The 15,604-nt window shown below is 44.7% G+C and overlaps 1 protein-coding gene across 2 annotated transcripts; it reads right to left on the bottom strand.

The window, feature by feature from the left end:
• Positions 1-8,036: 8,036 nt before the first annotated feature.
• Tomm5 (translocase of outer mitochondrial membrane 5) lies at positions 8,037-11,020 on the bottom strand. 2 transcript variants are annotated; one of them, XM_038347777.2, is made up of 2 exons: positions 10,811-11,020; positions 8,037-8,499 (listed from the first exon to the last, which is right to left on the bottom strand). In XM_038347777.2, the coding sequence occupies exons 1-2, from the start codon at positions 10,925-10,927 to the stop codon at positions 8,485-8,487; spliced, it is 132 nt and encodes a 43-aa protein (XP_038203705.1). In that variant the 5' UTR covers positions 10,928-11,020; the 3' UTR covers positions 8,037-8,484. The 2 variants fall into 2 exon arrangements, with proteins under 2 accessions (XP_038203705.1, XP_038203704.1); XM_038347776.2 differs by having other exon boundaries at positions 10,807-11,020.
• Positions 11,021-15,604: the final 4,584 nt, after the last annotated feature.

Here is a 15,604-nt window from a genome sequence, read left to right on the forward strand (position 1 = left end):
GTCAATATTTCCCCCTTTAATTCAAGTTGTCGTTTATCCAATCCCTTCGTTAAGATGCAACAGGGAATGTGGACAGAACTTGTATAAGGCAGTTTCTGGCAATAGGGAAAACACCATGACAAATGGCTATTGAGCCATCTCCCAAAGGGTATCCACATTAATTTCAAGTGGAAGACTCCCTCCCCAGTCCAGCCTGTCTTGGTCACAGCTATGGATTCAGGAAGGCGTCCTCTTGTTTAGCTTCAATACGGTGTTCCTACTCTGCCTTCGGGGATAATTACCTTTGAAATGGCAGACCCTTTCACCTGTGAAAACAGCGTGCTGACAATCTTGAGGTTCTGAGTTCAGCTGGACCCTGATGTGGTGGAAGGAGAGTCAGCTCCACAAAGTTGTCTTCTCCCCTCCACAAGTGTTCACACTCAAGTGTGAGTGCACACAATAAAGAAATGTAATTCAAAACAGCTTCTCAGCCAAGCATGGTGGTGCACACTTTTTAATCCCAGTATTCCAGGGGCAGCGGCAGGCAGATCTCTCTGTGAGTCTGAGGCCAGCCTGGTCTACAGAGTGAGTTCGAGGGCAACCAGGGCTATGTAGAAAGACCCTGCCTATACAGAAAAACAACAAAATCCCAGTTTCTCAAGCACCTAAGATAGTCTCTGGGTCAAGCACCTGCATGCAGTTCCTCCGCCTTCTCTCTGGAAGCTGTTTCCAATCCTGTGCTAACCGCCCTTCCACCTGTGGCCTCATGGCCAACCCTGAAGCATCATTGCAGAGGACTGTTTTGTTTTGAGAGAGGGTCTTGCCATGCAGCTCGGGCTGACCTCAAACAAGCAGAACCCTCGGGCAGCCTCTGCCTGTCACATGCTGGGATTGCAGGTGTGTGCAATCCTCCCTAGCAGGCCTCCGTGCTACAATTTTACTAACGAAATCTATGGCTGCTCACGTCCTTCCATTCGCTTCTTAATCCTGAACAATCATGTAACTGCATAACTAGAAAAGACCTGAAGTAAATATAAATTTATCAGTTATCCAGAGCAGATCCCGAGCCAATGAGATCACCGACTGCTTATGAGAAACAGATTTCTAGGTCTCATCCACAGCGATTCTGCTTCGATGGGCCTTTTGTTAAAAAGCCTCCCAGGTGACGCTAGTGTGCAGTTTGTTTTGGAAGGCGCCTCAGCACCTGACGTCCGGAACTTACGTAACAGCACAGGTTATGTTTTCCTTGTTAGACTTGAACCTCTCCTCTCACGGGGAGCTTACCACCGGGTGCACCAGGGTATAATCGTCCTTCCAACTCCCTCTGAGTATGTATTCTTTGGTTTGCAGGTATACGACCTCTGGGGCCTATTTACTATTAATAGGATGTGATTAAAAGCTCTGTTATGTAGGTCACAGCAAATATACACTTGCAATAGAGTTCTTTTTCAATAAAGAAGCGTGAGTATGTAAAATATAGTAGGACTGGGGCTGTACCTCGGTTTGTAAAGTGCTTGCTTAGGATGTATGAGGCCCTGGGCTCTATCTCTAGCACTGCAAAATCAAGGTGCAGTGGCATATGCCAGTCATCCTAGCTCTCGAGAGGTTCCAGGTCAGCTTCCTTGGTTACAGAGTGGGTTTGAGACCAACCTAGGATACATAAGACCAGCCTCTAAAAAGCAACTAAACGAATGTAAAATAAAATCTGCTATGTTATTTTCACATGGAACTGAGGGTTCCATAAAAGTGATCATTTTGAGCTTCTATTCTTACCAACCATAGTTCCAAAACCTTTCCTTCACTATCTTTATCATCTGTAGCAGGTCTTTCTTTGGACCACCAGCTCCTGAACAATGACATGAAGATTTTTTTATTAATTATGAAAGCTTGGCTTTAGCTCACGCTTATTTCCAGCTAGCTCTTAAAACTTGCCAGGCAGTGGTGGCGCACGCCTTTAATTCCAGCACTCAGGAGGTAGAGGCAGGTGGATCTCTGCGAGTTTGAACTAACTACAACAGTTAGTTCCAGGACAGGCTCCAAAGCTACAGAGAAACCTTGTCTCAAAAAACAAAAACAAACAAACAAAAACCCTTAATTTAACCTGTTTATATTAATCTACATTTTGTCACGTGGCCTGTTACCTCTCCTCAATACTATACATCTGACTTTCTTTACATGTGACTGGCGAATCTCCTGCACCTCAGATTCTTTTATTTATTTATTTATTTATTTATTTATTTATTTATTTATTTATTATGTATACAATATTCTGTCTGTATATATGCCCGCAGGCCAGAAGAGGGGACCAGACCCCACTACAGATGGTTGTGAGCCACCATGTAGTTGCTGGGAATTGAACTCAGGACCTTTGGAAGAGCAGGCAATGCTCTTAACCTCTGAGCCATCTCTCCAGCCCTGCACCTCAGATTCTTTCCCAGAGTTCCTGTCTCTCCCTAGAAGTCCTGCCTAGCTATTGGCTGTTCAACTCTTTATTAAACCAATCAGAAGGCCTTAGGCAGGTGAGGAAGGATAGAGATACACCTTCACACATATCCACTGTCCTATGGGTGGGTGACGGATCTCAAAGGGAGCCTCTTTGCCCAATATGCAAATCTCGTACAGTGCCTGGTACTTGGTACCAGTTCAGTAACTCGGGATGAATGAACTTGCCATCTCTGGCTCCATCTTTGTGGAGCCAAGCTTCAAAACAAATATTCCCCTTATATAGCCATTAGGAGAGTCAATAGCTCATCTTGTGAAAACACATTCATTCATTTGGGGCTGGATGGACGGCTCAGTGGTCCAGAATGTATGCTTCTCTTCCAGGGGACCCGAGTTCAGTCACCAGCACCCACATTAGGCAGTTCACAGCTGTCTAAAACTCCAGTTGCAGGGCTATCCATCACCTCTGGCCTTCAGGGGCACACAAAACACACAAAATAAAATGTCAAAAACATTATTACACTTATTCATACCTGCATGGTGTGCACACCACGGCGCATGCGTGGTGGCCAGAGGACACCCGTGGGAGTCGGTCCTCTCCTCCCATCACACAGTTCCAGGAATTGAAACTTGGGCTGTCAGGCTTGGCAGCGCGTGTCTTTATCCACTGAACCATTTCCCCAACCCCTAAATAGCTTATCTTTAGTGTCACGGCTCTGCGATTTAGGGACATGCTTTTTACTTTAGTCGGGTGCCAGCTGTTTCTGTGAAGTGTGACTGGGACACAGCCAGCCTTGCTCATTTGAACAGTCTGACTGCTTTTCACATCACAGTCACTGACTTGGCACAGGAGAAGCTGTGCAAACCCAGAGGTCTGAAATATTTGCCATTTGACCCCGGGCAAAGTTAGCCAGGCCTGACATTGTGGTTTCTTTGATGGTTTGAGCTATATGCCGAGTTCATGAAGTAGTCATGACAGGACAAAAAGGTCAAATGTCAGCTGGTTTCTTTTCTGTGTCAAGCAAGCGAATAGGTCAGGTTTCTGCACCCTAAATGGAGGCTCATGTTTGCCAACCCAAGACCTACTGAATGTACAACCGCAAAGCTGGTGCTGCTTCAACAGTAACCGCAAAGGGAAGGAAAAGGTGTTTTCTTAATGCTGCACTGTTAGCAGTTGCTGACCTTAGTGTGGAAATCCTATCCGCTTATTAATTAGAAGAAATTAAGTTTTCTGTTCCCCATTTCCCCCAATGTCCTCAATTTCAAGTTTACGCAATGCAAATCTACTTTGCATACTCCAGCTATGTACAGAGACCAAATAAGAAACCCTGTCCCAAAAAAACAAAACAAAAAAAGTATTGATTTTATGCTTATGGGCGTTTTATCTGCATGCGTGTCTGAGCATCACGTTTATGCCTTGTATCCAGGAATGTTGTTGGATCTGGAGTTACTGGAGTTACAGAACCTGGGTCCCCTGTAAGAGAAGCCAGTGGCTTTTAACCTTACTCAGTTCTAGTGATATTTCATTTTGCATTGTAATAAATAAAGCGTCCTGAAGTTCAGAGAGTAAAAGAGCCGCACTGGTCAACCTTACAGACCAGGCAGTGGTGACACACACCTTTAATCCCAGTAGCCACACTAGTTTGCCATAGAAACCGGTGGTGCATGCCTTTAATCCCAGCCCTAGAGAGGAATATGAGACAGGAGACAGCTCTCACTCAGTCTCATTCTGGGGTTTCCTGGAGACAGGATCGCCATTATGGACTGAGGTAGAGGCAAGAGCCAGTGGCTGACTGTTTTGCTTTTCTGACCTTCAGGTTGAACCCCAATTTGTCTCTGGGTTTTTATTAGTCATGCTACATTGAGCTAACAGCTCCCTAAATATTTTCTAATATATTGTTTCAGAACTGTCTATTCTAAGCACTGAATACTCCCAGTAGGGATAGCCTGAATTTATAAAGCTACTTACAGGCTGAGAACAGAACTGCACACTTGGAAGAGGCAGCAGCATTCAAAGTTCAAGGTTCACCAAGACCATGTAGCAACAAGGCTCCGCTTCTAAAAGAATCCACTCACTGAAAACTGAACCCTAACATTTTCTTCTCTCTCTCTCTCTCTCTCTCTCTCTCTCTCTCTCTCTCTCTCTCTCTCTCTCTCTCTCTCTCTCTCTCTCTCTCTCTCTCTCTCCTTTTTTTGAGACAGGGTTTCCTTGGCTGTCCTGGAACTCACTCTGTAGTCCAGGCTGGCCTTGAACTCTTAAGTTTCCTGCGACTTGGCAAGCTACCTAGATACCACACTGAAACTTCAACCTAAACTTCTCCATTTGTTAAAAGATACTGACTGGTCAAGGTTAATTTTTAGTAATGAATTTAAGTGATTTTCGTTGTTTTCAACAGCCTAGGCTGGCCTCAAACTCAAATCCTTCCTGCTGGGATTATAGGAGGCTGCCACCACACTTGCCTACTAGTGTCTGATAATTCTGGAGTCTGAATACATCAGGATCAACAGGCTACCTCAACACATCTGGAACCACGAATGAAACGTAGACTGACCATTAATAACTATTGCTTTTACCAAGTGCCAAGTCATAGTGCCAGATACTCCCCTTGAAAGGCATTCTACCCCCTAACCCACAACTGAAAATTAATTCAGGGGCTCAGCCACCAAAAGCTGTGCATCTTGGGCACCAGAGCCAGGACCCAAAGTCAAATATACTTCTTAGGGGCAGTGCTCACAACCACGGTGTTGAAAACTGCATGCCATTAACTAAGGAGGGAATGTAAGTTACTACATACAACACCAGATAACAGGGTTAAAACATGTATGTTGTCTGGATAAAGACAGTAGTAGGCTGAACACATATCCTCTCTTCTGAAACTCCCTTCGGTAACAGTAAAGGTTTCTGTCCACTTTAAGGTTAAAATCTCAAAGGGCAGAAGATGAGACAACAGTTACAAAAAGTTGTAAGCTGGAAAGCAAAAGCCAGTAGCATGAAAAAAAGCAAAGCAAAACAAGAAATAAAAAACAATAAAATAAAATAAAAGAATCCCACAGCACAACATAGAATTCCCAGGTCTCCAGAATTGGTAGTTTTGTGTGTCTCTACAAGTGGGGAGAGTGAAGAGATACCAAACTAAGAACTAGCTGGTGCTGGGCGGTGATGGCGCATGCGGTTAATCCCAGAACTCAGGAGACACAGGCAGGCAGGTCTCTGTGAGTTCGAAGACAGCCTGGTCTACAGAGCAAGTTCCAAAACAGCCAGGGCTACATACAGAGAAACCCTGTCTCAAAAAACCAAACCAAACCAACCGAACAAACAAAAAACCAAAATAACAACATCAACAACAAAAGTGAAGGTCTAAGTTATCAGATATGGTCTGCAACTCTACAGGGCTAAGCTACCTTTCCAAGATGGCATCCCCTCTGCCCTCAGCTTCATCCTAGTCCTCCCACATCCCTTGACTTCCAGAATTCTAGCAAGGCCTTCATTCTTCGTGTGTAAGATGGGAAGAATGTTCTCTTAGGAATGTCCAGCTTAATTTAAAATACCTAAAGATATGACACATACCTTCCTCCCAGTTAAATGCCTAAAAAGATCTCCTAGGGAAGAGCCGAAGGCCATCAAGCCCCGCCACTCTAACAAAGGCGAAGTGGCATCCATGAAGATAAACAGACAAAAGTCACTTTAGACAAGAGACTATGAAGGACAACAAGCAAAAAGTTGTATGTTATTCTACAAAGAGAAGGAAAAAAGGGAAAGAAGCCACTGATAAAAATACACAAAATTGCTGGGGTGGGTAGGGTGGGGTGATACAAACATCTAATCCCAGTACAGGAGGTAGAGGCAAGCAGACCTCTGAGTTTGAGGCCAGCCTATTCTACATAATGAGTTCCAGGACAGCCAGGACGACACAGAGACATCCTGTCTCAAAAAACAAACAACACACACACACAAACCAAAACCAAAATAAAGCACAAAACTTAAGAGAACTAATGGATGCTATGTTTCAAGGTTTAACATGGTGATCCACTGCTCAGCATGGTGAATTAAATACACACACCAGTATCACTGTGGAAGACTACTAGGACAACAGATCCTTGTTTCTCGGGAAAGAATTAGGCCTTGCACAAAGTCCAGGAGTCAGAATGGTTTCAGGTTTCTCAACAGACTTTAACCCACAGCCAGTGTCTCAGTGCCTTAAATTCCTAAAGTCCGAAGGTTCCAAGCCAAAACTCTTACATGCATCAAACATGTGAATAGAAAAAAAGCAGTTTTCACATCAGAAAGGTCTAGAAATGTTTACCTCCTATATCAGGGCGCCATGAGAACAAACATTAGCAGACAAGAGACCCAGCGTGGGACCAGAAAAGGTGGTTCCCAAGTTACAGCCGTACACAGTCTAGAGCGGAGCAGCAAAGGCTCCACTGGAGACTCCCTAGGGAAGATGAGAAGACACGCTGTCTAACCAGACAACAGAATGGAACAATTTTGGTACCTGGTAAAAAAGTGAGCTAATCCAGTGGAAAGTTCACTGGAAAGTTAAACCTTCAAAAAAAAAAAAGGGGGGGGGGGGGAAAAATATGTAGGAAAAGAAAACCATCAGTCTAACCAAAACCACACAGGAAGACAAATATATATGCACAATGGGTACAAAGAACGAAAAAACCCAAACCCTGGCAACACACCAAGCAGCAAGCGGGCGATACCTAAAACAGAAACATGACAGCGCCATCACGTTACTAAGAGACGCTGGTGGAGCTGGAGGGTGGCTAAGAGTGTTGCTGGTCTTGCAGAAGGTCCAGTACCCACATGGCAGTTCATAAACACCTGTAACTCCAGCTCTAGGGAATCCGGTGTCCTCCTCATCTCCATGGGCACCAGGTACTTGCACGGTGCACATACACACATGCAGGCAGACACATATATACATAAAATAATCTTCAAAACAAAACTCAAACATTAGTTAAATAGAGTCGGGTGGTAGTGGTGCACGAATTTAATCCCAGCACTCAGGAGGCAGAGGCAGGGGGATCTCTGTGAGTTCGAGACCAGCCTGGTCTACAGTACGAGTTCCAGGACAACCAGGACTGCTATATAAACTTTGTCTTGGAAAACCGAAAAAAGTTAAAGAGGTGAGCACGAATAATTGCTTTGGAGGACTGCCCCCTTTAGCCAACAAACTTAGAGAACTATTTGATTTTTCAAAAAGGTATTCCCCTCCTTTCATGGTGTTTGTCTTTTCAGCATCAAGCACAGCTCATTAGATTTCGGCAGAGAAACATACTGCCACATAAAGTTCAAAAGAAACTCACTGGGCTGGAGAGATGGCTCAGTGGTTAAGAGCATTGCCTGCTCTTCCAAAGGTCCTGAGTTCAATTCCCAGCAACCACATGGTGGATCACAACCATCGGTAATGAGGTCTGGTGCCCTTTTCTGCCCTTTAGGCATATATGCAGAAAGAATATTGTATACATAATAAATAAATAAATATTAAAAAAAAAAAAAAAGAAACTCACTACGGGAGCAATAGTCACTATACTGCGGTAGTGACGGACATCATCAGCAAAAAGTGGGACCAAAACAAACCAACAAACAAAAAGCCAGAAACCCAAGCTTTTTCATTAGAATGTTTATTAAAAATATAGACTGACGGTTCTGTGCCTAAGTGTCATTGTGGGTGTGTGCTCACTCCCAAACAGGCTCTTCACAAATACACTTGGAGCAGAAGTTGTAAACAGAAATGAGTGCCATTTCAGACACAAGCCCCTCGGAGTCTGACATCTTGACAATCCCATCAACACTCACGGAGGTGGACACCACGGGCTCGAGGGCACACCACGACCACAAGACATCTTTTTGCACTTCCCAAATGCTTTTATATTTCAGCTATGAAGGTCAGTTCCCAAGGCCCGACGTGTTCTTAACAAGGAGAGTTTTTATGTCCATTTAATCAGTCTTACACCTTTCTGGGCCAATTCATCTGCAGACAGGAGGAACTGTCACCAGGTTCTTCATGCCATGCATATACGGGACTCCCATTCCTCATATGCTGTCCAACTTCTTTAAGATATATGGAGCTGAAAGAAAAACCCCAAATTAGGTTTTATTCTATGAGTCCACAGGCTACATTACAGAATTATAAATCTGGAGTGTAAAAGAAAAAGCTTTATGAAATATGGTTTTGGAAACAACTCCCAAACCTCTACTGGGATCACAACACTCCCAAGGGATTCCTGCGCGACTCAATTGCAATCGCCATAAAGTACACCCTTACAAGCAGCCTCTTTCCTCCAGGGTCATAAATAACTCCAGCGGTCCTTGACTGTGGAGACCTTTTATTTATTTTGCAGTACTGGGAGTGGAACCCAGGCCTTACACAGGCCAGGCAAGCACTTTCCCAAGGGAAACCTCTAGCTCTGGGGATTTACTTTAACCTAAATAAACAGAATAAAATTCTAACAAGTGAGTATTAGGTTCAATTCCCAATCCTGGGAAAACCAACAACTGGAGGAAGGCATGGGATAGGGAAAAACCCTGAAAGAGCCGACGCCCGCTGTTTTCTCTGATCCGACCAGTCACTTCTGCCCTTCGGTTACCATGCTGGTGTGATAACGGGTGTACCAAGAGCTATGCGGAATACTAAGTGACTTTACTACAATGGAGAGATGAGCCAGCAGTTAAACCTGACTGTGGTCAATCAGGAGGACCTGAGTTCAGATCCCAGCACTCACATCTGGCTGCTCACAATTGCCTGTTTTAACTCCAGCTCCAGGGATTCCAAAACCCTCTTCTGGACTGTGCAGGCACCCGCAGGCATGTGGTTCACATACAGGCAAGCAAATAAAAATCTTTAAAGAGTATCACATCAAACACAAAGCTCACGAAGCTGATGTTTTCTCAGCAGTTTTCTACAAGAAAAGCTTAAGAGGATGGAAAAGGAAGCAGTTTCAAGAAGCTGTGGATGAGCAAGATGACTTGGGTGTTTCGGTTCTCCAAGAGGTCTTCTGGAGAGTCCAGCAAAACAGAGAACACAGCAGAAGAGGCATCTGAATGAGTGAGGCCTCCACCTCAGTGAATCCCAGGCCAGCCTTGGTGTGTTCCTCTCATACCTGAGCCACTCCTGCCTCTGCCTGCACAGCAACCAACTAAACACAAGCAAGCACAGAACGATGAGAAGGATGCTGTACTGAGAACTAGGGTCAGTCAATTCTGTTAAATCATTCGAGGACTGATTTTTTTAAAAAAAAATTTATTTACTATGTATACAGTGTTCTGTCCGTCTGTATGCTTGCTGGCCAGAAGAAGGCACCAGATCCCACTACAGTTGGCTGTGAGCCACCATATGGTTGCTGGGAATTGAACTCAGGACCTCTGGAAGAGTAGTCAGTGCTCTTAACCTCTGAGCCATCTCTCCAGCCCTTAGAGGACTAATTTTTTTTTAAAATTTATTGTCAGACAGTAGTGGCACACGCCTTTAATCCCAGCACTCTGGAGGTAGAGGCAGGCGAATTCATCTCTGTGAGTTCGAGGCCAGCCTGATCTACAGAGCTAGTTGCAGGACAGCCAGCGCTACACGGAGAAACCCGGTCTGAACCCCTCTCCTTCCCCTCAGAAACCACTATTATTTATTGTGTGTGTGTTCCGTGGTGTGTGCAAGCGTGCTTGCATGCTCGGTGCAGGTGTGGAGGGCAGAGTACAACTTCCGGGAATTGGTTCTCTCCTGTCACCAAGTGTGGATTCAGCTTGGAGGCAGAGACCATATGTCTGTCTTTAACCCTCATGTGCCCCTTGAACTCAAGCTCTCGGTTGTAAAAGGAACAGAGATCAACTAACGAAATTAACTTTGGGGCAATGGTGAAATCAAATACTTTAGGTATTCTCGGTGGCTCCTCAGACGCCCATCCTTTCTCTTTTTGGAAAAAGGAAAACCCAACTATTTATCTCACCATCTGTACAGATAAACACAAAGAGAGCAAATCTTTTCGGATTTTAAAGGCAAGAAATGCCTGGTACCGAGTTAAGAGGTCGGGATTCTAGATCAGGTTTATTGTGAATCGCCAAAATGACCTTGGGTTAGCCACTTCCCAGAGACCGTTTCTAGGTTTGCCAAATGAGGGTATTGCTCAAGGGATCACACCTGAAGGTCCTTAAGCACAAACGTGGGGCGAGCAAAGGTGACTTAACCATGCGCCCTCGGCCACCACGTGCACTTGGCACGTTCTCAGGACCCGCAGATCCCTAAAGGGCACGCAGTTGGGCCGCCCTGGACATGCATGAGCCCCCCACCCGGCCCTGCTCTCCCCAGGGTGCTCAGCTCAAGGCCCCACGACCGCGTGCAGGGCTGGACGCGTGGCCTCACGGCCACAGTCCCAAAGGACACTCACTGACTCGCAGCAGGGCCACGTAGATGAGGAAGTTCCGAATGGAGGAGATCACATCCTCGCGCATCTTCCGCTTCATCTCCTCAGGGTCCAGCTTCGGCGCGAGACCCTCGATCCGGAACATTGCGGCTCTTTCTCCAAAGCTTGCAGGCGCTGCACCTTGCCCTCCTCCAGTGGCCGCCCTGCACGCACCCGAACTCAGCCAGACCCTACTTCCTGTCCCACCCCTCGTTTCCGTCCTGCGACGGGAACCTGAGAGGGACAATCCGCATCCAGCCGGCGTGCCTCTGAAGCAAGGAGACCTGCAGGGGGCGGCCGAAGTCTTAAATCTCGGAGTCTTGGTGGACTGTTTCTTAGTCTGTACCAACTGTAAAGTTGTTTTATGATTTCCAGCAGGGAGGCGTATGCACATGTACCACCATAAATAATAATAACTAGCATCTATAGAGTACCTGAGACAGTATATCGTGAATTTCACATTTTAATTTTCATTTTCTAGATACGAAAATTAAAATACACCAGCCTGAAAAAACTGAGTTGAGAATGTCGTTCATTTGCCAAATCGTTTACTTAACATGCATGAAGCCCTGGGTTCAAGCCCTAGCACCGCATACACCTCGTGTGTAGCTGCTTCTTTTCTGTAGTGACAAGCACCATCAAAGCTACTTGGAGAGGAAAGGGTTTATTTCACCTAACCTATTATAGTCTTTCATCCAGGGAAGCCACAGCAGGAGATCAAGCCCGCATCTAGAGGCAGGAACTGAAGCAGAGACCAAGGAGGGGGTGCTGCTGTTACCTGTTAGCTTGCCCTGGTCTCCACAACTACCTTTCTTATACAACTCAAGACCAACCGAGGGTTGGCACCACCCATAATGGGCTAAACTCGCCTCCATCAATTAGTAGTCATGGCGATGCCCCTCACAAACCCACCAACAAGCTAATCTGGCCAAGGCCCTTCCTCAATTGAGGTTTTCTCTTCCCAAGTGACTCTAGTTTGTGCCAAAGTGACAAAAACTAACCAGCACAGCGGTGCACACCCGTGCTCCGGGCACAGGGTTGGAAAGAGGATCTTAGTTCAAGGTCAAGGTGGGAACACGCCTTTAATCTCAGTGGAAGAATTACCTCGAATTCAAGACCAGCCTGGGTTACAAAGCAAATCTGGACTAGAGATACTGTCTCAAAACAAACAAACAACTCCAAGATAAACAACCAATGACCTGCCCAAAACAAAACAAAAAAACAGTTTCAAGTTCATCAGCTAGTGAGTTTCATACTAGTTAGACTTGTAGAACCCCAGAGACTGAGTTTTTGATATTTCCTGTATTGTATCTTCAATTTTGGAGTTAGCTGATCCTTACACATTCTGAGGCAGACCTTGGAACACAACAAGTGTGTGAGCCAAATTCAATCTGATTAACATTGTACAGGTGAGAGGAAACCAACTGCACTGTCTCAGATGTGAATCAGATAACTGGATTTTTTTTACATAATTCAATACCAGATTGTCTTTTCTTGAGAGTGCACACTGCAAAACATCAATGAGTTGGGGTTTAAATAAGAACAATCATTTAGTAGGAGAGCAAATGATAGTGTTAGCATAACTATCCACCTTCTGGATTGACAGAGTGTAAGACCCTGGGGTTAGGGAGGAAAATAACCCTCATCTGCGTATTCAAGATTGAGTAAGTATTTGCATCTGTAACTCATACTGCGGACAAGAAGAGGCAGCTCTGGTGTGGGAGGGGCTGACTCCCAAGGAAGGGCTCTAGTCCTTCTAGTTAGTGCAATACCTCCCACCGCCCACATAGTCAGGGAAAAGCCTCTGTTCCATTGCATCATCAGTTTGTTGGTAGCAAAGGCAAGACTTAGAGCTAGATGCTCTAAGGTCCCCTCCAGTTCTGTCAGTCTCCGCATTTTGAACTCTAGTTGTATCACTGAGAGCAGAATAGTTTGGAGTGTGTGAATGGCAATATTTATCATCACTTGTGGCCAGATAGTGTGCTGGCTAGGTTTTTGTCAAGATAACACAAGTTTGGGTCATCTGGGAAGAGGGAACTTAAAATGAGAAAATATCTCCATCATATTGGCCTGTGGGCAAGTCTGTGGGGCATTTTCTTGATTAATGATTGATGTGGGAGGACCCAGCCTACTATGAGCAGTACAATTGATCCTAGGTTGTATAAGAAAGCCAGCTGAACAAGACAGTAAACAACATTCTTCCATGCCTTCTGTTTCAGTCCCTGCCTCCAGGTTCCTGCCTTGAATTACCGCCTTGTTTCCTTTTGTGATGGACGACAGCCGTAAAATGGAATAAATTCTATCTTTCCCAAGTTGCATTTGGTTATGCTATTTACCACATGAATAAAGCCAAACTAAAACAGATAACAAAATAGCCATATGTGTATTCTCCAAGGTATGAGAGAATCTAACAATAAGCAGATCTTACCACACATGGTGGCTCTCATACCTTTAATCTCAGCACGCGGGAGGCAGAGGCAGGCAGATCCTTGAGTTCCAGGCCAGCCTGGCCTATGAAGTGAGTTCTAGGACAGCCAGGGCTACACAGAGAAACCCTGTCTCTAAAAAACAAAACAAAACAAATCGACAAGCAGATATTTATCTGAAAAGTGGGTGAAACAGATTGGGAAGGAAATACCTAATTACATAATTCTGGTAACTTAGACTTCAGACAATGAGTTTAGATGTAGAAATACCTTTTTTCTTTTCTTTTTTCTTTCTTTTTTCTTTTGCCTATACTGAGATCCTTTTGAGTAGTTTGGCTTCACAGAACATCAAAGAAGGTATTAAATTGGCTAAAAACTATGCTCATTGATAAAAAAAAAAGTAGATATTTAACACTCGAATTGTGTTTATCTAATGCTCAATTAAAGAGGCACCTGTTTATGTCCATGTAGCAAATGGCTGGCCTGCTAAAAGGCAATGTGATTCCTAGATTTATTTTTTATTTTATGAGTGTTTTGCCTACAAGGATGTCGGTGCATCATGTGTGTGCCTGGTGCCCAAGAAGGTCAGAAGAAGGTGTTGAATGCTTTGGATCTGCACTTACAGATGGTTGTGGGCCTCCTTGTGGGTGCCGGGAATGGAACTTGGGTCCTCTGTGAAAGCAGCAAGTGCTCTTGGCCTCTGAGGCTCCTCGTCAGCACCAGGGCAGTGTAATTCGTAGGAAGAAGCCTTAGGAAGGTCTGCTGGCTCTGCCTCGAGTGAGGGAGAGGCATTAACTGGCTTGTGCAACCCCATTTCCTAGTCTGCATCTAGGATTGCTTCTGCATCAAGGATGTGTTGTTATTTTGGGGCATAAACTAGCCGGTGGCCGGGAGCTGGGCAAGTGTAAAGCTAGCCGAGTGGGATCCGGGCAGGATGAAAAGCAGGCCTGCCCACAGCTCCACACTACAGAGTGGCGCTCAACGTGGATGGCTGAATCCACAGAAAGCTTGAGAAAGCTTGGGAAAGAATAGAGTAAAGCATGTTTTCTCGGTAGCAGCAATTTCTCGGGTTTGGCTTTGCTTGCTAGAGCAAGCGCTCTCATCTAAGAGAGGCTTCCTGACTCAGCTTTAGCTGCAAAAACCTGCAGCTCTTTTAAGAGGTCCTGCCACGAAACACTTAAATGGTGTTGATGAAAAGCTGAACGTGTGTTTTTTTTTAGCCGTAGCAGGAAAAAAAGCTGTGCCGTTTTAAAATGCCAGCTTTCAGGGCCATCCTGCCAGAGCAAACTCTGACTCTTTCAAGCAGGCAGTCCTGACTACGGAGCTTTGGGGTGTTGTTTAACACTGTTGTAGCTTGCTTGCTGGCAGGGACCTTGAACCGCCACAGAGTTGTGATGATAAACATGGCTACAGCTGGTACCTCTGCCACGAGGCTGGAAAGCTAAGGAATGGGCTGGATCCAGCCACCAAAGTCACGGCTTTAGTCCTACTGATATTGTTTCGTAAATTAAGGACTCATGTGGTCAGAAAAAGAGAAATATACAGTAAAGAAAGATTCAAAGACAAAGAAAACCTCTAAATGGTTTACAGTGTGTTAAAATTATATGCAGGCTAAAGGTTAAAGTTCTTAAAAAACAAACAAAAAAAGAAAGAGAAGTTTGTTGTGGTGGTACACACCTTTAATCCCAACACTTGGGAGGCAGAGGTAGATTGACCTCTGTGACTTCAAGGTGTGGCAGGACACACCTTTAATCCCAATGCCTGGGAGGCAGAAACAGACAGATCTACGTGAGTTCAAGGTGTTGTAGAACACACCTTTAATCCCTGCACTTGGAAGGCAGAGGCAGATGGATCTCTGAGAGTTCAAGGACAACCTGGTCTACAGAGTTATTCCAGGACAAAAATATAGAGAGAACCTGTCTCAAAAAGTAAAAGTAAAAAATAAACAAAATAGAGGTTAAAATAAAGCCACACAAAGATGGAAAATACACAGAGAATCTTGATATTATATACTATTATGCTCTCTTTGAATTGTTTGAATGCTGAGGAAGAAGCAACAGCTGCTAAAAGATACTTGTTTATAAATGCTGCTGAACTAATCCAAGAAAGATATCTTGAAAATACCTTGACTTCAGAATTTGGATCTAAGGATATGATACTTTGGAAAAGAGATTCTTCTTTTATTTTTACAGAAAATGAGACCATGTGGATTGCTTCTATCCCAATATGGTATGATAGACCACGCCCTCCTGAAAGGTTGTCCTGAACACCCTCAAAAAATTACTTCGCCCAACTGATGACTGAGATGAACCTGGCACACAGGTTACACCATGAAAGATCTGATTAACAGCATCCCC

Source organism: Arvicola amphibius, chromosome 11 (genome assembly GCF_903992535.2).
Source record: "Arvicola amphibius chromosome 11, mArvAmp1.2, whole genome shotgun sequence".
NCBI classification, from domain to species: domain Eukaryota; kingdom Metazoa; phylum Chordata; class Mammalia; order Rodentia; family Cricetidae; genus Arvicola; species Arvicola amphibius.

Coding starts and splice junctions, on each gene's coding strand:
- Tomm5 (XM_038347776.2), bottom strand. CDS start 10,927: ATGTTCCGGATCGAGGGTCTCGCGCCGAAGCTGGACCCTGAGGAGATG. Junction 8,500..10,806: donor CGTGGCCCTGCTGCGAGTCA/GTGAGTGTCCTT, acceptor TTTTTCTTTCAG/CTCCATATATCTTAAAGAAG.